The sequence below is a fragment of the Populus trichocarpa genome, chromosome 7, assembly GCF_000002775.5.
Source record: "Populus trichocarpa isolate Nisqually-1 chromosome 7, P.trichocarpa_v4.1, whole genome shotgun sequence".
NCBI classification, from domain to species: Eukaryota; Viridiplantae; Streptophyta; class Magnoliopsida; order Malpighiales; family Salicaceae; genus Populus; species Populus trichocarpa.
Genome location: NC_037291.2, coordinates 304,296 through 326,743, shown reverse-complemented (window position 1 = coordinate 326,743; position 22,448 = coordinate 304,296). Strand labels below are relative to the sequence as shown.

The 22,448-nt window shown below is 32.0% G+C and overlaps 1 protein-coding gene across 3 annotated transcripts; it reads left to right on the top strand.

Moving 5' to 3' along the window:
* Positions 1–4,341: 4,341 nt before the first annotated feature.
* Positions 4,342–22,430, top strand: LOC7465568 (L-type lectin-domain containing receptor kinase IX.1). Of its 3 annotated transcripts, none has more exons than XM_002310304.4 (3): positions 4,342–4,562; positions 14,177–15,342; positions 21,597–22,430. In XM_002310304.4, exons 1-3 carry the CDS (start codon positions 4,451–4,453, stop codon positions 22,275–22,277), a joined length of 1,959 nt encoding a protein of 652 aa, XP_002310340.4. In that variant the 5' UTR covers positions 4,342–4,450; the 3' UTR covers positions 22,278–22,430. The 3 variants fall into 3 exon arrangements, with proteins under 3 accessions (XP_002310340.4, XP_024461050.2, XP_052310274.1); XM_052454314.1 differs by having other exon boundaries at positions 4,349–5,406; positions 15,030–15,342; XM_024605282.2 differs by lacking the exon at positions 14,177–15,342 and having other exon boundaries at positions 4,345–5,406; positions 21,284–22,430.
* Positions 22,431–22,448: the final 18 nt, after the last annotated feature.

Genomic DNA, 22,448 nt, shown 5'->3' with positions numbered 1-22,448 from the left:
CTTATCTATGTTTTTTAGGCCTTTACTTAGGGTGTGGCAAACATATCTGACCCAAGTTTACTTATAATTGGCAACACATTAGTCTCACGTTACTTGAGTCTGGTAAACATATTTGATTTAAGTAATAATTATAATGAAAATAATAATAATCATACTAAAAATAATAATTAAAAAAATAACAATAACAATAATAATAATAATAATCATACTAACAATAATAATAACAAGAATAATAATTATAATAATAATAACAACAACAACAACAACCACCATGTCAGACCCAAGGTGATTGGGTTTGACAACCATGTTTGACCCAAGTTTAGTTGGGTCTAGCAACATGTCTGACCCACGATACTTGGGTCTGACAAACATGTCTGATTCAAGTAATAATAATAACAATAATAATAATAACAAAAACAACAATAAAAAATCACTCTAATAACAAACAACAACAATAACAATCATGTCAAACTTAAGGTGCTTGAATTTGGCAACCATACTTGACTCACATTACTTGAGTCTGGAAAACATGCCCGACTCAAGTTTACTTATGGTATGACAAACATGTCTAGCCCAAACAATAACAACAACAACAGTAATAATAGTCATCATTATCATCATACTAATAAGAATAAAAACAACAACAATAATAATAATACTAATAATAACAACAACAACAACAATAGTAAGAACAACAATAATAATTATTATACTAACAACAACAACAATGATAATAATAACAATAATAAAAACTATTATAATAATAATGATAACAACAATCATGCAGACACAAGGTGCTTGGGTTTGGTAATCATGTCTGACCCACATTACTTAGATCTAGAAAACATATATGACCATGTTTACTCTTTTCTTCCTTTTCATAATAGAAAAAAATAGCAAAATATGGAATCAAATATTAAAATTTATTTTTAATTTAATATTATCTTCAATAACAACTACCATTAAAAGTCAAATTAAATCAATAATAATTGAAGATGAGTTGTGTTTTTTCTTTTCTTTTCTTTTTTTCTATTACGAGTTGCCAAGAAAGAGAGAGGAATTAAGAGGATTTTCATGTGTTTTTCCATCAATTTAATTTTTTTAGGATTAAGTTTAAAAAATATAATGTTGTTTAGGATGGAAAGTCAAGAAACTTTTTTGTTTAAGGAGTGTTTGTTTTTTAGCTAAAGTTCAAGGGCTTTTTACAATTTAGTGTTTGGTAAATAGATATCATTAGTCTTTTTAGTTTTTAATAACTAATTAACTAGCTCCTCCAGTCTTAACAATCATAAAATAGTTTTGATGTTAATTTATTGTCACGTTTGTTAATTTGTTGGCTTTTTACAATTTGGCATTTGGTAAATAGATATTACTATATTTGTGGCTTGTGTTATATTGTAGACCGATCAAAACATTTTCAACGTAAAAATATGATGCTTAGGTAACAATAGTGTTTTTAAAGAGATAACAGAAATCCAAGAGTCGGGTATTTGATTTTATTCAAATTCAATAAACTCGATTAATTTAACAATATAATAAAAAATAGATTAACAAAACAAAATTAGCAAGTGCCAACCCATGAAACCTGCTACTAAGCACATGGGATCGAGATAATTTCATAGAAGGATGAAATAAAAAAAAATTGTAAAAATAGGACCTAGAAAAAGATCTTAATAAACTCGGACTAACTTTTCAAACTCGGATTCTAAGGCTAGAATTATCTTATAGAAAGAAAACTCGAAAAAATCATGAAATCAAATTTCCAATTAACAAAATCTCAATCAACAAAATGCCTAAGAGATGAGAATGAAAAGGAAAGTTTCAATAAAAAAATATTTAAAACAAAATAATAGCAATTAAAAGAATAAGGATCAAATTTGAGATAAAAATAAAATAAAATGTTGAGGGATGCAATTGAAAAAAACAAATTCAATTAAGAAAATAATTTAAAAAATAATAATCAAAAGAATAATGACCATATTTGATAGATAAGAAAATCAAAGGATGATCACATTTTTTTTAAAAATCCAATTCTATAAATTATTTAAAATAAAACAAGTGTGGACCAAATCTAAAAGAAAAACAAATTCAATGGTTATTTTGGAAATTTGCAGGGTAAGCGTGAAAATCAAGGGGGAGAGAATAAAAGGAAAAAAATGAAAAAAAAAGATTGTCAGTGTCAAATCAAAGATCAGTTATCACACGTGTCACTTTGTCAATTCAAAAACAACCGTAAAAATCAGTGTTTGGCTATTGGACGACGTTGTACATACTATCAAAAGAGCATATACATAGCCACACATGTCTATATGAACAACACACGCCATTCACTTTTTTCATATTGAATAATATTTTATATCTACTAAAATATCAAATTACCAATGGCCCAACTCAATAATAAAAAAACCCTTATAGCAGTGTTTCTAGTTACAAACTTTCATATAATAAAATTAGAAAAATCATGTGATCTCGAAATATTTATTCTTTCTAATTGTAATCTTGATTACAAGTTTTTATGAAATTTATTTAATTTATTTTTTTAATTAGATAAATGTTGTTAGGAAACTAGTGTTCTAAAATTTTATTTTTATAATTTTTCTATTAATTAGTATTAAGGCTTATAGTTTTCTTATTCGAAAGTTGTAATAGCATTATGAAAGAAAAGAGAGACATTGTTTAATATAATTTGAGTGATATTGGAGTTTTTCTATATTTATCACAATGTTTTTTATTTGGAGAGTTTTAAGAAATTAAGGAGGTTATTCCACCATGATATCACCAATGTATTTTTTTCAATATATACACATACATTTTCCTTTATTTTCTTTTCCAGGAAAGAAAATGAATATAAAAAATAAATAAAAGGTGTCTGTTTCAAGGTATTGTAATCCCACTTCATTTTCATGCTGCCTTGCATTCATCACTCGGAGATCGTGATGAGTCAACCAATTCATAAACTATAATTTCAGCCATACACTTCCTAATCAATGGCGTTAATTATGCATTTGATTCCTTAGAAATTAATGCAATTAATTAATTACTTAATTAATTAAATAAAACTTTGTTAATGCGGTGGTTCATCTAGAAAACACAAACTTTTTATATATGTCATTTAATTTGAATCCAATATTTTTCATTGGTTGGTATAATTGTTGGTGCAATCATTGATTATATTTTATTTGTAGAGAATACCTATATTATAATCACAACTAAAATACTAAGATTTTATTTTATTGTTTAATAAAATAGATTAATATTATTTTAAGCATTTATGTCATTTGTGTTTGTTAGTCTTTTTTTTTTTTAGGGAATGATAAACTACAGCTCATCTGTTACTTATACAAAGAAAAAAAAAATATGGGCTAGGCATGCAGGTCCTCTTCAAGCCTACACGCTGATTCTTCATGCCCTAACATGGCTGAACTTTTTTTTAGCCTTTTTATTTTAATTTATTATTTATAATGAGGTTTTTATTTAATTTTATTATTTAATGTTAAATTAGTAATAAATTATTTTTTGTATTATTATCATATAACAAAATTAAAAATTAAATAAATTAAGTGGGGTTTATTTAACTTGGCTCGAAAATTTAACAAGTTAATTAAATATTAATCAAAGAGTCTAGTTGAGATTTTTGTTGTTTTTTTATGTTTTTTTCTGTCAATTCTATCATTTAGTGTAAGATTTTTATTGAATTTTATCTTTCAATGTTGGATTAATGATAAATTAATCTTGATATTTTTTATTATATAATAAAATAAAAAATTAATTTGATCTAGTGGAATCCATATCTCAGATCATATCAATTAAAATGTTGGGTATAAATTTTTCACGTTTAAACACTTCTACAAAGTTTAATAACAATGTTGGAAGGTATTTAATGATCTAAATATGCATTTTTTTTTGTTTCTTAATGATCTAAATAAGTTCACAGTCAATGATTTGATCCAAAATTTTAAACATCAAGTTAATCAAGCACAATATTGTCTTAAGTAATGTATATAAACCATGCATTTAAAAAAATAAATTAATATTTTAAGCTGTATACAAATTTTTTTATAACATGTCAGTCGTTATCTTCTGGATTGCTCGATATCTTAATCTTGCTGTTTAAGATCATTATTCATCATTAAGCCTTTGTTTACTATATTTTACTCTTATCTATAATTTCAAGTTGACCCGGCTGTTCCGCTTGGCAACACCTTTGTAGACAATGTATGATCAGAGATGGACTTCTTCCTTCCTTCGAAGCTTCGTGATTTGGATATAAAATATGTATGTAACTTGAGAGCCAAGGTTACTTTGTACTCATCAGGATAATATATACCTAGCTAGCTAGCTTGGGAGCTGGAGACCGTATTGCATTAAGTATAGTAGTTTTGATTAGGCTGCCATTTCCATACATTTCCCTGCTGCTACCACTTCATCTTCCTTCCCTTTCTCTATCATTATGCTCACCTCTTTCTACATCTCCTTCCTTCTCCCGCTTTTTATTCTTCCCTTTACTAATTCAGTTTATTTTCAATTATCTCAGTTTAACGAGACCAACATGTATTATCAAGGTGATGCAGTGGCTTCTGGTGGACATATTGAATTCAACCTTATGAACTATATAAATCGTGTTGGTTGGGCAACCTATCCTGAAAGGGTGCGGCTCTGGGACTCGAGTTCAGGAAAACTTTCTGATTTCACATCTCATTTCTCCTTCTCCATTGATACCCAAGGTGCACCTAATTATGGTCATGGAATTGCTTTCTTCCTCGCTCCTGTTGGTTTTCAAATCCCACCTAATTCTGCTGGTGGCTTCTTAGGCCTATTTAACACTACTACCATGAAATCCTCTCAGAATCAAATTGTTTCGGTGGAGTTCGATTCTTATCCAAATGAAGAATGGGATCCAAAAGTTGAGCATGTGGGGATCAACAACAACTCTATTATGTCAGCTGTATATACACCTTGGAATGCAAGCTTTCACAGTGGAGATACTGCTGAGGCATGGATCACCTATAATTCGACTGATAGAAATTTGAGCGTGTTTTGGAAGTACCAAACAACCTCAATTCCTGGAGACAATTCTAGTCTGTTTTACATAATCGATCTCAGTAAGTTTTTGCCTGAGTGGATCACTGTTGGCTTCTCAGCAGCTACAGGTCAGAATCTAGAACGGCATAGACTTCTATCTTGGGAGTTCAATTCAAGCTTGCACGTTAAGGAGATGAAAGGTAAGAATTCAAAGAAGAGCAAGATTATAATTGGCGTCATTGTTTCGGTACTTGTTCTAATAGCTGGGGCGACTACAACATTTGTGATTTTGTGGAGGAGGAAACAAATGATAACAAGAAAAAGAGCAGCAGAGAAAATGACGTCGATTAATGAAGCCCTTGAAAGAGGAGCAGGGCCAAGAAGGTTCTCTTATGATGATCTAGTTTCAGCTACAAACAACTTCTCAGACCAGAGGAAGCTAGGCGAAGGGGGGTTTGGTGCTGTTTACAGGGGATACTTAAATGATATGGACATGGAAATTGCAGTGAAGAAGATTTCAAGAAGTTCTAGACAAGGTAAGAAAGAGTACATCACTGAGGTGAAGACCATTAGCCAGTTGAGACACCGTAATCTGGTGCAACTCTTAGGCTGGTGCCATGATAAAGGTGAGTTTATGGTGGTATATGAGTTCATGTCAAATGGCAGCCTCGATTCTCATCTCTTTGGCAAGAAGAAGATGAGTCCTCTAAGTTGGGCCGTGAGATACAAGATATCTCTTGGCCTGGCCTCGGCACTGCTTTATCTTCATGAAGAGTGGGAGCGGTGTGTTGTGCATCGAGATGTCAAGTCAAGTAATATAATGCTGGATTCTAGTTTTAATGTCAAGCTTGGTGACTTCGGGTTGGCTAAGCTCATGGACCATGATGAACCTGGTCCCACAACAACTGGGTTAGCAGGAACTTTCGGTTACATGGCTCCGGAATACATAAGCACAAGAAGGGCTAGTAAAGAGTCTGATGTGTACAGCTTTGGAGTGGTGGCCTTGGAAATTGCTAGTGGAAGAAAGGCAAACGATCTCGTCGATCAAAATCCGGAAATGAGCTTGGTTGAATGGATTTGGGATCTATATGGATATGGAAATCTTAGGTTGGCTGTTGACAAGAGACTTGACATTAAGGATTTTGATGATGAGAAACAAGCAGAGCGTTTGATGATTGTTGGATTATGGTGTGCCCACCCCGACCAAAATTTGAGGCCATCAATTCGACAGGCAATTCATGTTTTAAATTTTGAGGCTGCAATCCCAAATCTGCCTCCAAAGATGCCTGTTCCTGTGTTTCATGTGCCTCTGCCATCACTTGCTTCTAGTGAGCCTTCTTCCATAACAAATACTAGCCTTGATGCAGGTCGTTGAGTACTATTTCTATCCTGGCTTGTACTACTCATCGATCCATCAATGCATAATTTCGATATTCTACCGCTACGCTAAGCCTTTGTTCCTTTCATATGTAGTGTAATTAAAATATATTGTGATGAAGTAGTAAGAAATTCAGATTGAATTTGTGCTTAATTTCCACGGCTATTCTAGGATGAGGTGTCTGGATTTAATCGTTTCACTTTGTCCTACAAGAACAATTTTTCTATCAAGATATGATAAGAAACCTTTCGTTCCTCAAGTTAATAAATTATAGGAGGAAAATAATATATTACAATAAGGATAAAAACATAGGAGAGTTTATGTTATGATGGCCATGTGTTGTGTTGTTCTTTGTTTTTACGTGGTCTTTTATTCTATGTAGTTATTGATTGCAAGGAAAATCAATTTTTGAAGTCAATTTGAGTGTTAATAGGAATAAATTAAAGTCTGAGGACTTAATTGGTTTTTTGAAAGGTTTAATTAGACGAATCAGGGGCTTGATTGTAAAAATATTGAAGTTTGATGAATAATTAAAGACTTCATTGAAGAAATCCAAAATCAATTACCAAACTAAAAAAAAACACACATGATTATAGGGATTGAATTGACCAAATCATGGGCCAAATTAAAGAAAATTAAAAGTTTGATGGTAAATTAAGGGTCTAAGTGCATAAATCGGAAACCAAGAACCAAGATGAAAATAGAACTGAACTTTAGGGTTGATGATTGATTTTAGTATGGGTGAAATTGCATAAAATTAAGAGTTTGAGAGGCAATTACGGGTGCAATTAAAAGCAATTAGAAGAACAGGGACTAAAGTGAATATTGTTTAATTCCAAATTAAAAACCCTAATTTTTAGGGTTTAACTTAGACGACGCATCGTTCAGCCACTGTTTAGCTTCTTCTTTGGCAGTTTTAGCTAATCGAGTAGCCACCTTCGGGCAAATAAATGTGGTGTTTTCAATCACCTTTAGGGTTGTAATCACCACCATTCAACTGAGAAACACTCTATCTACAAAGATCAACTATTCCTATCAAACATTTACATCCCATTTTTTTTAATGAACTCAACAATATTTTATCCCTAATCAGTCATCACTGTATTTTTAGATTCTCAGCTAATCGAGTTGGCAGCTTCAAACGAATGAATATAAAGTTACAGACCTCTAAATTGAGCAAGAATAGATTCAATTGAAAGGGATGCTTATCCTCTACCAAGTTTAAGCAGTCTCCAATGATGTTTACATCGAAGTTGCTCCAGCGAAACCTCAAATTTGGTCAACTCAACCAGTCTTGATTAAGATACCCATTTGTGCAAAATCACTCAGCTTTTTTGTGTGTTCACACTTAAAAATTTCCAGAGGGTTCTTATCAAAGGTCATAAATCTTTCATCGAAAATCAAAAGGTGAGGGAGCATGTCTTTGTCTCCAAGCAAAAGAAAACCACATAAACAAATTTGTTACTAAATCACCATCCCAAACCCATTGAACGACAGAGGTTCCAACTGTTAATATTTATCCAAAACCCTTTTATTTTGATCAGAGGGTTAAACTTTGATCAATCTATGTTTGAATCCATCAAGAACCCTAGCAAAACTCTATAAATACCCCCTGAAAAATGAAGAAAGAGGAGAGAGAGTAAAAACAATGGAGAAACACACTATGAAAAGATCTTGATGTGAAGGTTCAAGAGCCTAACATAAAAGGTCTAATAAGCTTTGGAAGGAAAAGATAGTGATAGGGAAAGAAGGAAAGATAAGAGAAGGAAAATAGCAGTTCATAGCTAGCAAGCTTAGAGAAGGTATAATCATGTAAAAGTTTAAGGGTGAAATCTATGTGACTTGCTTATTCATGCTTTCTTAATGTTTAAACCTCTTTTGACATTGTTTGAGCTTATTTTGTATTTTTTGGTTTGATTTTAGCGTTGGAATAATCTCATGTTTTTTGGTAAAGTTTGATTGTTTTTGTTCTTGTTTTAAACATGTTTTAGCTTGCTCAAACTTTCGCTATAATAATTTGTTTTAGTTTTGGTCAATAATGTGTTAGAGAGACTTGCACTAAATGCATGATTCTTGGTTTTGATGCTTGTTTGATTCTGTGTTTTTAGCCCAATAACATGTTGATGATGTATTTGTGGTATTTTGATTTGTGTTTGAATATGTTTTGTAATAAAAAAAAAGTAAGTTGATTTTATTTGTGGTTTAAAAATTTTGGAAACATGTTGATCAATTTGATGTCTTTTAGTGCAAGTTCATGGTTTATACAAGTATGTTTTGGCATATAGATGTTAAAAATGTCAAGTTTTGAATCCAAATAGCATGAATTTGTTTGCTATTTAGTTTCGGTAGTTTTGAAATTTAGAACTTCATACATGTTATTGATGATTTGATGTTATTTTTTAGTTCTTTGAATTCAACTATGCTTAGTATTGGTAATGTGGTTTATAAGGACCAAAAGCTAAGAGGCTAGTTCTGGGTCTAACAGTAGGGTGGGAATTTATGGGTTGCTGGGTTCGGTTTCTTCATGTTCTTAGAAAGAATATTGTCTTAGCCTTATGATTTGGACCAACTTTGGTCCATTTCTTTGCACTAAACCATCCAGGCAACTTGACTAGTAGATAATCTAGGATTTATTTGTATCAATAAAAAGTTTCTGGTGGTTTTAGTCCTAGAGTTTTGGTTTTGAACCAAAATCCATTTTGACAAAACTGTGTTGATTCTTTGATAACTGAAGTAAATGGATGCTAGATTATGAATCCTTGTATAATTTTGAATAAAACCTTGCCCTTGATTGCTGAAAACTTGTCTGGATTGATATTTGTGTTTGTTGGGTTCTTGATGAATGTTTTTTGTATCCTTCACGATTTGAGTGTTTGATCTATTTTTCTGCGAAATTTTTTATGATGTGTGTTAATTTTTCAACTTTGATTTTATTTCAATTTAAACCTTTGTTTTGGTTTAGTTCATGGCTCAAACCTTGGTTTTTTGTTCGGTTTATGGTTAAACTAGTATTTTTAGATCGACCTATTTTGTTTTGTTTTGGGTCAAGTACTTAAAGTTTTTTTGTTTGATAACTTTTTGTTAAGGATTTTTTGGTCTAAAAAGATGTTTGACAAACATACCTTTTAAGTCTATTTTGTTAGTGTGTGTGGGTGTGTGTGTGTGTGTGTGTCTATATATATAATTCTAAACAACTATCGTAGACAAATATTCTATTTTATACTCTTAAAATAAAACTTCACCACATGTAATCTTGAATGAGATATTTAACTCCAGGAATGAATCGGAATGAACATGAAAAAAAATATATATGAAATTTTAAAGATTAAAAAAAGGTGATATTTGTTGGGAATAATATAATATAATGAAAGTAGTCAATGATTGAAATCTTATATAAATCGAATATATCACTTATGTGTATGAATAAATTCTTTGTGAGAAAGTCTTTTCGTATATCTGTGATTTTTACTTTAAGAAAAATATAAAGTCGAATTCCACTAGAATTTTCTTGAGTGATAGCAAAAATTTTTCTTTATGACCAAATAGACGTTTTCCAAAAGGTCTAAATGATGTCACATAGATAATTTATATATATAAAAAAATACAGATACTATAATTATAAAATACAAGCTATGTGACCCGTGTTCCGCCACAGGTTAAATATTTTTATTTTTTATAAAAAAATATATATGCAGGTTTTTTCAATGTATTTTTGTAGTTCAAAAAATATAATAAATCAAAAAGTTTATACATACATGTAATCAAATAAACTAAGAGTTATATGCGCTAATAAATAAATAAAAATCATTAATGACATCTAAAAATAAAACTTGAAAAATAAAAACACAAATGTAGATCAAGATATTTAATCTTGAAAAACAAAACATTAAATTGATTGAATAAAATAGAAAGAAAAAAAAACTTGTAAGGCTACGTGTATTAAAAATATCATCTGAAAATAAATATTTTTTTATTTTCAAAAATATAGTTTATTTATATAAAAAAAATAAAAACAAAACCATAGACGAACAAAAAAAACCTCTCCAAAAATTAAACACATAACAAAAAAATCAGAGTTATATTTTATTATTTAAAAGAGGCCTTTAGAACAAAATAAAAAGAGAGGAAGTTTGTCTATTATTTTGGTTTTTAGTTTTTTAACTGGTCACATGGCTTTATTTCTTTTCAATTGCACTCTTTAAAGTTATATTTTTATAATAACCATGTCAAATTAAAGCGTCTTGGTTTATATTTTTTAACTCATGTCACCTGGATCTGACGGTCATAGCAAACCCAACGACCTTAGGTCTAGTGGTCATGCCCGACCAAAAGCATTTGCGTCTGGCATGGTTTCAAGACCCATTACCTTGGGTCTCGCGGCCATGCCAAACCCAAGACAATGGGTCTGACAATCATGACCAAACTTTAAATAAAAAATTTAAATAATAATAAATATATAGTAAAAATTCGACTTGTTTTAATATATATATATATATATATATATACACACAATCACAGAGTACTAAAAATGATATGAAAAATAAAGTTTAAACTACATAGCTCATAAAAAAAAATGATTCTATTCATTCTTTGAATAGTCAAGCAATCATCACTTTCGAGAAAAATATTAATTCATTTTGTTAAATATATTCTTGCAGTTGATGTTATACCTTGTAGGCTGTAGCCATACAAAAAGTTTAGAAATTTTATTTGACATTATGTTTTTAGTTTTAAGGTTTTAATTTTTTATGATCTTTCTAATTTATTTTTTTATGTTATTTTTTTGTTTTCTCAATGTAAACCATATTTTTTAAAAATAAATTTTATTTTTATATATTTTTTATATAAAATATGCACACACTATTATTTAGATCTTTTTTTTATTAAATTGGAGTATAAGATTTTATTATAATAAATTATTTTAAGAGATATTTAATAAGATTTTAAAAATTTAGAGATTGAAAAAGCTCTTTTTTCTTCCTTACTTTGTATAACATGAAGGTGAATGATGATAATTGATTAAAACTTTATGAAATATATTATAGTAATCAATGAAGAAGTTTAAGAGTAGACTAGTGATTATTTTTTAAAATATTTTTTGTTTAGAAATATTTTAAAATAATATGTTTTTTATTGTTTAAAATTTATTTTAAAACAATCCAAAAATATATAAAACAATAATTTTAAATAAAAAAATTTAAAATTTAAAAAATATTGTTTAAAACGCAGTTTATCTTAGCTCTATACATGATATTTCCACTTTCTTGTGAGTCCAACAATGGTAAATCATCCATCATTTCCCCCTCTCTTTCCTTTCACTTTCTTCTGTTCATTCTTTAAGACCAGCATATCCTTGTTGCCCTAATATTTATTTGTCAATAAAAATAACTAGTTTGTATGTTCGGTACATGTTGTGGGCACTCTAATTTTTTAAATATATAAAAAATATATTGGTCTCAATAAATGTTTTAGTATTATCATTAAATTTCAAAAATACAATTATTTTGAATTTTTTTTTAAAAGCAAGATAAAATTTTCTAATAATGTATCTCTTGTTTATCTAATTTTCAAAAATACAAAACTTTTGTGTAATCAAAAGGTAAAGAAATCACATATGTGATAAAACATGTTCAAAATATATTTTTAATAATTTTAATAATAAGAAACTGATTTTAATCTAATTTTCATGAATATTTTTTATTATTATTATTTAAAAACCATATCAAAACTTAAAAGTAAGTGTAAAGAAAATAAAAGAAAAAAAAATGAAAAAGCTAGCAAGGGGCCAAGCCCAGCGCCTTACTCAATCTTAGCATGCTAATCACACGCGCCTAACACTGCATTTGCCTCTTATTAAAAAAAAAAAACAAAACAAAAAAAACAAAAAACAATACAGACAACAAGTCATCTATTACACTTGAGAAAATGTGTCCATCAACTCTTGAACCCACAAATTCCTGGCCTCCACATGCACCAATTGACTAAGTCAATGCATGAATTTGTTATCAAATTATTAAAAATTAAAATACATTAATAGAATTTTTCTCGCCAAATACAACTCATCAATACCAAGATCGACTTGATATCAAGATTGACTTTATTTACTACAAAAATATGATCAATGAGCAATTTCTTTTCTTATTCATCATTTTCTAACTACTCTTTTTTTTTTTTATCTCTCCAATCTAGAAACTAAAATATGAAAATAAAATAAAATTTGATATCAAAATATTAAATGTTCAAACTAAATGGATCAAAAATAAGAGTGAAGCAATTCTATAAAAAACATTATTAAAAAAGGTGTGGCTTAACCGATAAGTAAAAAAAAATTATTGCATTCTTTAAAAAAATATTCAATTTATTCTTTAAAGGCTGTCTTTATTTGTCTTATTAACACATATAATCCTTAATTAATTTTACTAAATATATACATGAAATTTTTAGTTCATGATTAAAAATTTTCTTGTTACTAAAAAAAACATATTAATAATGATTGAATATTTTTTTCATATTTATTTATTTGTTTTAATTTTGCTCGCAAAGTGCCACCATAAATCTTGTTTTTATAAGAGATGAGAATTTTTTTTAGGTCAATTGCTCTAACGTTTACTGGAGGGAAGCGTGTGGAAAGTGTATAATTGAAATGACATGGAGTTTACCATTTGCTTGACCTATGAATCTTGTTCATATTTTCCATCTAGATTAAGGGCTTCTCGTAATATAATTTAATTTGTATGTATTAGAATTTAAATTCATGATTATAATTTTTCTTGCTGCTAAAATAAATAAGTTAATAATATTTGAATATCTTTTTTTATTTTTTTAAAAAAAATTATTTACCAAAGGCCAATTGCATAATGTTTACTCGAGGGAGATGGGTAGAAAGTATATTATAATATTCCTTCTTATTTATACGTGTTCTCTTAATATTTAAAGATTCAAAATTGAAAAACAAAATGAAACTTGGTATCAAAATATAAATCTTCAAAACATTAGGGACCAAACGATAGAAGATTTGAAAGCTTAGGGATTGAACTAAAGTTTCCCACATCAAAATATAAATGGGGCATGTGTTTTTCTTTTTTTGTCAAATCTAGATCTATTTCTTTTAATTTCTATTTTCAACCCTAATTAAATCTTGATTTTGCAAAATCAGAACCCCTTTAATCTGTAATATCTTTGGAAACTCAGAAAATGAGAGATAATCCAAATTGAAAGAAGTGCATACAAAAGAAACCATGATATTAGCATTTTGGAGGATGAAATTGAAAAAACAAAGAGTTTGATGATCAAAGTGGACAAAAAAAGCACTGCTTATATTAATAGTTGAATTCATGGACACTAATGGGTGCTGCATCGAAACTTCAATTTTCACGTTGTCTTTCTCAAGAAAGAAACAAAGGAAAAAAAAATTATTTATCTAGAAATTAATCTAAAAGAAAAGAAAAAAAACACTTTAGAATTTTTAGACACATCCCATCTTCTAGAATTATTATTAGTTTCTTAATAAAAGACTTCGGCCTAGGTAGCTAGCTTGGACCATATTGCATCCTATAATTTTGTTTTGGCAGCCATTTTCGTACACAACTCGTAGCTGCTCCTACCGCTTGTTCTTTCCCTTTCTCTAGCATGATGTGCCCACCTCTTTCTACAACATAACAAGAATGCCTCATCATTTCTACCTCTCCTTCCTTCTTCCGCTTCTCCTTCTTCCCTCTGCCAATTCAGTTTATTTTCAAATATCTCAGTTCAACGACACCAACATGTATTATCAAGGCGATGCAGTGCCTTTTGGTGGACATATTGAATTCAACCTTGTTGATTATATAAATCGTGTTGGTTGGGCAACCTATCCTGAAAGGGTGCGGCTCTGGGACTCGAGTTCAGGGCAGCTTTCTGATTTCACATCTCATTTCTCCTTCACCATTAATACCCAAGGTGCAACCAATTATGGTCATGGAATTGCTTTCTTCCTTGCTCCTGTTGGTTTTCAAATCCCACCTAATTCTGCTGGTGGCTTCTTAGGCCTTTTCAACACTACAACCATGCAATCCCCTCAGAGTCAAATTGTTTCTGTGGAGTTTGATTCTTTTCCAAATTATGGATGGGATCCAAAAGTTGGGCATGTTGGGATCAACAACAACTCTATTAGCTCAGCTTTATATACACCTTGGAATGCAAGCTTTCACAGTGGAGATACTGCTGAGGCATGGATTACCTATAATTCTACTGATCGAAATTTGAGTGTGTTTTGGGAGTACCAAACAACCTCAGATCCTCGAGAGAATTCCAGTCTGTTTTACATAATCGATCTCAGTAAGTTTTTGCCTGAGTGGGTCACTGTTGGCTTCTCAGCGGCTACAGGCTCTAATGTAGAACAACAAAGACTTCTATCTTGGGAGTTTAATTCAAGTTTGAACGTTAAGGAGATGAAAGGTAATAAGAATTCAAAGAAGAGCAAGATCAAAATTGATGTCATTGTTCCGGTACTTGTTCTGATAGCTGGGGCGACTACAGCACTTGTGATTTTGTGGAGGAGGAAACAAATGATGACAAGAAAAAGAGCAGCAGAGAAAATGAACGTGACGTCGATTAATGAAGACCTTGAAAGAGGAGCAGGGCCAAGAAGGTTCTCTTATGATGATCTAGTTTCAGCTACAAACAACTTCTCAGACCAGAGGAAGCTAGGCGAAGGGGGGTTTGGTGCTGTTTATAGGGGATACTTAAATGATATGGACATGGAAATTGCAGTGAAGAAGATTTCAAGAAGTTCTAGACAAGGTAAAAAGGAGTACATCACCGAGGTGAAGACCATTAGCCAGTTGAGACACCGGAATCTGGTGCAACTCATAGGCTGGTGCCATGATAAAGATGAGTTTATGGTGGTATATGAGTTCATGTCAAATGGCAGCCTCGATTCTCATCTCTTTGGCAAGAAGAAGGTGAATCCTCTAAGTTGGGTCGTGAGATACAAGATATCTCTTGGCCTGGCCTCGGCATTGCTTTATCTTCATGAAGAGTGGGAGCGGTGTGTTGTGCATCGAGATGTCAAATCAAGTAACATAATGCTGGATTCTAGTTTTAATCTCAAGCTTGGTGACTTTGGGTTGGCTAGGCTGATGGACCATGATAAACCTGGTCCCACAACAACCGGGCTAGCAGGAACTTTCGGTTACATGGCTCCAGAATACATAAGCACAAGAAGGGCTGGTAAAGAGTCTGATGTGTATAGCTTTGGAGTGGTGGCCTTAGAGATTGCTAGTGGAAGAAAGGCAAATGATCCCGTTGATCAAAATCCTGAAATGAGCTTGGTTGAGTGGATTTGGGATCTATATGGATGTGGACATCTTAGTTTGGCTGTTGACAAGAGACTTGATATTAAGGATTTTGATGATGAGAAACAAGCAGAGCGTTTGATGATTGTTGGATTATGGTGTGCCCACCCCGACCGCAATTTGAGGCCATCAATTCGACAGGCAATTCATGTTTTAAATCTCGAGGCTGCAATACCAGATCTGCCTCCAAAGATGCCTGTTCCTGTGTTTCATGTGCCTCTGCCACTAATAACTTCTAGCCAGCCTTGTTCCATAACAAATACTAGCCTCGAAGCAGGAGGGCGTTGAGCACTATTTCTGGCCCAGCCAGTGCTTACTCATCGATCCATCATGGATAACTTCGATATTCTACTGCTATAATAAACCTTTGTATCATTTTGTATGAAACATATAATTAAAATATGCATGAATCTTTGTATCAGTTTGAGAGGTCAAGGACATTAATTTCAGTTCACATATAACAAGTTAATTATTATAATAATGTAATTGGGATGGATTATGTCATGAAGCTGCGTAACATGATATACACGGTCATGGTCCTGGTGAGGTTCAAAGGCAGCTGCGTAACATTGAAGATGGTCAGCTTCATGACAAGGGTTTTGGACCTTATTCTACCATTACAAAGAAAGCAGAGAAGGAAGCTGAGGAAATAGCTAAGACAGTCAATGATTTGCGCGATATGAAGGAGTTAAATACTGGATTGCCTGCACCGAGCCAAGAAGATCTTATTTTTCACAGGTTGATTAATGAATTCATGAAAAAAATTTACATAAAAAATAGATTTTTCATGGACTGCAATCTAAGTCTAAGATGCATGAGTTTGATATGAGCCTCATGTCTAAGCTTACTCCTCGTTGAGCTTGATCATTGAAAGTTTGTCTACAAAATAAGTCTCAACAAGTATTCTCAAATGCTTCAATATATTTAAAGAAAAGAAATTGGAAGGAAATTGAGACAAAATGTAAATGTAAAGAAATGTTGAGTGTGAGAAAATTATAGCTTGTGTTTATCTGATAACTCAAGGTATTTATAAATCTTAGTCACGCTCACCTCGGAATGTAGAGAGTTTCACGATTTGTGGTAATATTGGTGTTCGCCATTGGTTGTAGTGTCTTACACTCTCATTGATAGAAAGGTTGGTGAATGTCAGTAACACATTAACTAAAATAGCTATTGATTGAAAAAAAAAATAACAGATTTGTATAGAACATGATGCATGATGCACCACGACCATTGACTAAAAATGTAGTGTCATAAAAAAATATACTTGTAAAAAATATGTAAATAAATACATAGAAAAGTTTGTGCATGGTGTTGCATTTTAACTTCGCATAACTTGAAAAAAGTTTAGTATGTATGTAATAGACATGTGGTGAACAAAAAAGAAAAAGAGGCAAAAAATATGGGAGAGAGAAAAAAAGAGAGAATGTGTGAGAAGAAACACGGGAAAAAAAACATAATTGAACTAGTAAAAAACCTGAGTTGATTTAATTTAATTTTTTTAGTTTTTATGTTTTTTTCTTTATTTGTAGACAATAATAAAAAATATTACTTTATTTTTTTTATTTTAAATATAAATGATATACATTTAGATTTTTTAATTGGATTATAATATTTTATTCAAACCAATTAAAAATCCAAGAGATATTTAATCAAATTTCAAAAGTTCAGTAAAGCTTTTTCTCTTTTTGTGTAACCTAATGGTGAATAATGATAGTTGATTAAAACTTTATGAAGGACATTAAAATCAAAACCTCGAAAAGAGAAATTAAATGTGTCTAAAATCTTGAAATTAACCTTTATTTTAATAAGAGATTAGAGGCCATGCTGGCTGAAGATTTTTTTCAAAGTATAAAATAACATATATCCAGTGTTTGTTTATTTTCAGTAAAATATACAAATAAAAAATATTTCATAATTAAAATGTTTTCCCCTAAAATATTTTATATATAAAATATTTTTCAATAGCGGTGATAGAAGAGGAAATGATGGGGGTATTGAGATAAAAATTAATTATTTGTATGATATGGAGTTAATACAAGATTATTTGGTTGGTGCCTGTCATTGGTTGTAGTGTCTAATGCTGCATTAGTTGAATTGAATGAAGTGATACTTTGACTATAAATAGCCATTGACCGAGAAAAAAGACCTCATTTGCATAGAACAAGTTGATGCATTCTGACTTCTCGTAACTCAAAAGAGTTTGATGTATATGTATTGGACAGTACATGAAAGGAAAAGATGGCATAATTAAGATATGATTTAATTATTTTGATTTATTTAATTGTTAAGATTTTTTAGAATTAAATTACCTTTGATTTTATCAGACAAGTGTTGCTAGAAATTAAACCAGTGCTCTAGGACTCTATTTTTATTTTATTTTTCCTGTTTAAGGTTTATATTTTTTTAATTAAAGACTGTACGTAATGGGAAAAAATAAAAAGAAAAGGAGTCTTTGATTTATATAATTTGAGTGACATGGGAGCTAGTTTCTCTGTAGTTATTACTACGTTTTTTTTCAATATATATATAATTTCAGCCATGATTCAATTAATTAATTAATAATAATCCATGTTAACTACTAACTAACCATCCAATATTCATTGTTTTCTTCTTAATCAACTATATATTGGATTGCATAATAATATATTAATCTTCTTGTTGTTTAAGACCATCACTTATCACACCAAGACCTGGTTTATATATCTCGAGGCGACTCGATCGGTTGTTCCGGTCGCCAGCGGATTTGTAGACTATAAATTCCTTCCTACGAAGCTTCTTACTTTGGGCATAAAATAAATGTGTAACTTGAGAGTTGATGCAACCATATTATTCAATAGTTTCACCCACATTTAACTAGTGTTTTGCCTATGTTTTATATATAAAATGCCTTGATATTCTTTGTTTTATGTTTTGAATGCACTTTTGGATGAAAGATGCAAAAAGGAGTAAATTGGAGATAATTGGCAGATTTGACCTTCAGTCGATGTTTTGTGCAGAGCGTGAGCTCTAGAGGTTGAAATGAAGTGATTCCAGTGGCATTAAAAAGATAACATCCATACCTTTCTGGAAATCTAAGGCAAGAAAATAAAATAAGGAAGAGCATGGAAATCGCAGCCTTCAAAGTCAAATCTCGCAATCTGTCAGTGTTGACCTTTGGCCATTCCAACTTGAATATCTGGATCTACAGAAGTCCAATTGATAAAAACTCAATGTTTTTGGATTCATGACTCAAAGGTCTATAAACGCTCCAAATTTTAGCCAAAACCGATGTCATATGAGGGAGATATGATTTTTCAAAGATGACATCTGAATTCTGCCAGCAAACAGGTTTCTTGAAGAAACGAGTTCATATTACGTTCCGAAGCATCTAAACCGATATCCAAGTTTTTATTTCAGCAATTTAGCTCCTCTAAGTCAAAGCTTGAAGATTTCATGCAAGGCTATTTCTCCGTTTTTAGGAAAATAGTTATTGAAGTACTTAAATGTAAACAGTCTACTTAATGGAGGACTATTTTGTAAAATAGAGACCTTGGGTTTCCTAAGATATAAAAAAAATGAGAGAAGAGAAGGGGGGCAGCCAGCCAAGAATAGAAAAACACCCCTTTCCTCTAAGAAACCCTAAATTATGCATTCTTCCTTCTTTTTGATTAGTTGTTCAACAAACATGCAAGGCTAAACACTTTTTCTTGGTTGCAAGGACACGGAAACCTTTGGATTTCAAGAACTGTGAGATTTATTTTACCTTTTCTTTTCAGTTTATATGATGAATATGTTTGTTCTCCTATGCTTATTTTTCTATGATTGTTTATTTTAATTGCTAGAGCGAACTCTAAGTTATTATTGTAGACAATCTATTGCTAAGTTTGATATCAAAACCGGAGTTGTGGTATATGAACTTGTGAAGCAACTGAGTTTAATAATTGTGGCGGATCTACGTTATTAATCTTAGGGAGAACATTCAATCAAATCAAACATAGACTGCGGACAGTTATGTTTTCTTGATTAATCAACTTATCTAGTTCTTAAGGCTGCAATTGAATTAAATTACTAGTGCGGACACTGTAGTTGTTTGATGGTTAGGGCTAGTTATACGGCGGATTCGTTAACTAACCAATGTTAAGAAGAGATAAATATTCATAATATAAATTGATGTTTCGTTTCCATGATCAGTTCTGATTTCTGTAGGTGGATGTGTGCTTGTGACCAAGGTTTGTTCTCTTGATAATTTTCTGATTTTATTAAATTTCGTTTGATAGTTTTCTGTTTTCTTTTGCTTTAGCCTAGATAACGTCCAAACCCCCTCAAATTGCATATCATCTAACATAAAAATCTGACTTGAATCTTTTTCATGGAATCGACTCCTTGCTTGCTCTATACTATCTCGTGTGTTGTGTTTGAAGCTAGGGTAATTAATTTGTGCGACCGCGACATCGCAACAAGAGTCAAGGTTTAGACCAATAAGGATAATGGCCTCTGTAGATTGCTTGCGCCATTTTGCATTATATTAATTTTGTTTAGGCTGCAGTTTTCATACGATTTCTATAGCTGCTGCTGCTGCTGCTGCTTCTTGTTCTTTCCCTTTCTCTATCATTATGCTCACCTCTTTGTACATCTCCTTCCTTCTCCCGCTTCTCCTTCTTCCCTCTGCCAATTCAGTTTATTTTCAAATATCTCAGTTTAACGACACCAACATGTATTATCAAGGCGATGCAGTGCCTTTTGGTGGACATATTGAATTCAACCTTGTTGATTATATAAATCGTGTTGGTTGGGCAACCTATCCTGAAAGGGTGCGGCTCTGGGACTCGAGTTCAGGGCAGCTTTCTGATTTCACATCTCATTTCTCCTTCACCATTAATACCCAAGGTGCAACCAATTATGGTCATGGAATTGCTTTCTTCCTTGCTCCTGTTGGTTTTCAAATCCCACCTAATTCTGCTGGTGGCTTCTTAGGCCTTTTCAACACTACAACCATGAAATCCCCTCAGAGTCAAATTGTTTCTGTGGAGTTTGATTCTTATCCAAATGATGGATGGGATCCAAAAGTTGGGCATGTTGGGATCAATAAAAACTCTATTAGCTCAGCTGTATATACACCTTGGAATGCAAGCTTCCACAGTGAAGATACTGCTGAGGCATGGATTACCTATAATTCTACTAATCAAAATTTGAGTGTGTTTTGGAAGTACCAAACAACCTCAAATCCTGGAGAGAATTCTAGTCTGTTTTACATAATCGATCTCAGTAAGTTTTTGCCTGAGTGGGTCACTGTTGGCTTCTCAGCGGCTACAGGCTCTAATGTAGAACAACAAAGACTTTTATCTTGGGAGTTCAATTCAAGTTTGAACGTTAAGGACATGAAAGATAAGAAGAGCAGGATTATAATTGGTGTCACCGTTTCGGTGCTTGTTCTGATAGCTGGGGCGACTACAGCAGTTGTGATTTTGTGGAGGAGGAAACAAATGATGACAAGAAAAGGAGCAACAGAGATAATAAACGTGACGTCGATTAATGAAGACCTTGAAAGAGGAGCAGGGCCAAGAAGGTTCTCTTATGATGATCTAGTTTCAGCTACAAACAACTTCTCAGACCAGAGGAAGCTAGGCGAAGGGGGGTTTGGTGCTGTTTATAGGGGATACTTAAATGATATGGACATGGAAATTGCAGTGAAGAAGATTTCAAGAAGTTCTAGACAAGGTAAGAAAGAGTACATCACTGAGGTGAAGACCATTAGCCAGTTGAGACACCGTAATCTGGTGCAACTCTTAGGCTGGTGCCATGATAAAGGTGAGTTTATGGTGGTATATGAGTTCATGTCAAATGGCAGCCTCGATTCTCATCTCTTTGGCAAGAAGAAGATGAGTCCTCTAAGTTGGGCCGTGAGATACAAGATATCTCTTGGCCTGGCCTCGGCACTGCTTTATCTTCATGAAGAGTGGGAGCGGTGTGTTGTGCATCGAGATGTCAAGTCAAGTAACATAATGTTGGATTCTAGTTTTAATGTCAAGCTTGGTGACTTTGGGTTGGCAAGGTTCATGGACCATGATGAACCTGGTCCCACAACAACTGGGTTAGCAGGAACTTTCGGTTACATGGCTCCAGAATACATAAGCACAAGGAGGGCTAGTAAAGAGTCTGATGTGTATAGCTTTGGAGTGGTGGCCTTAGAGATTGCTACTGGAAGAAAGGCAAATGATCTTGTTGATCAGAATCCTGAAATGAGCTTGGTTGAGTGGATTTGGGATCTATATGGATGTGGAGATCTTAATTTGGCTGTTGACAAGAGACTTGATATTAAGGATTTTGATGATGAGAAACAAGCAGAGTGTTTGATGATTGTTGGATTATGGTGTGCCCATCCCGACCACAATTTGAGGCCATCAATTCGACAGGCAATTCATGTTTTAAATCTTGAGGCTGCAATACCAGATCTGCCTCTAAAGATGCCTGTTCCTGTGTTTCATGTGCCTCTGCCATTATTTACTTCTAGCAAGCCTTCTTCCATAACAAATACTAGCCTCGAAGCAGGAGGGCGTTGAGTGCCCAGCAGCTTGCACTTACTGATCGATCGATCACCATAATTTTGACGTTGTACTTCATGTTTTTTATATCTAAAATCTCAAAACCACTTATTTCCTAGCTAATTTTCTCATCTTTTAAGGATTAATTTCAATTCATCTTTGAAGGACAAATTTTCATGGCATACATGG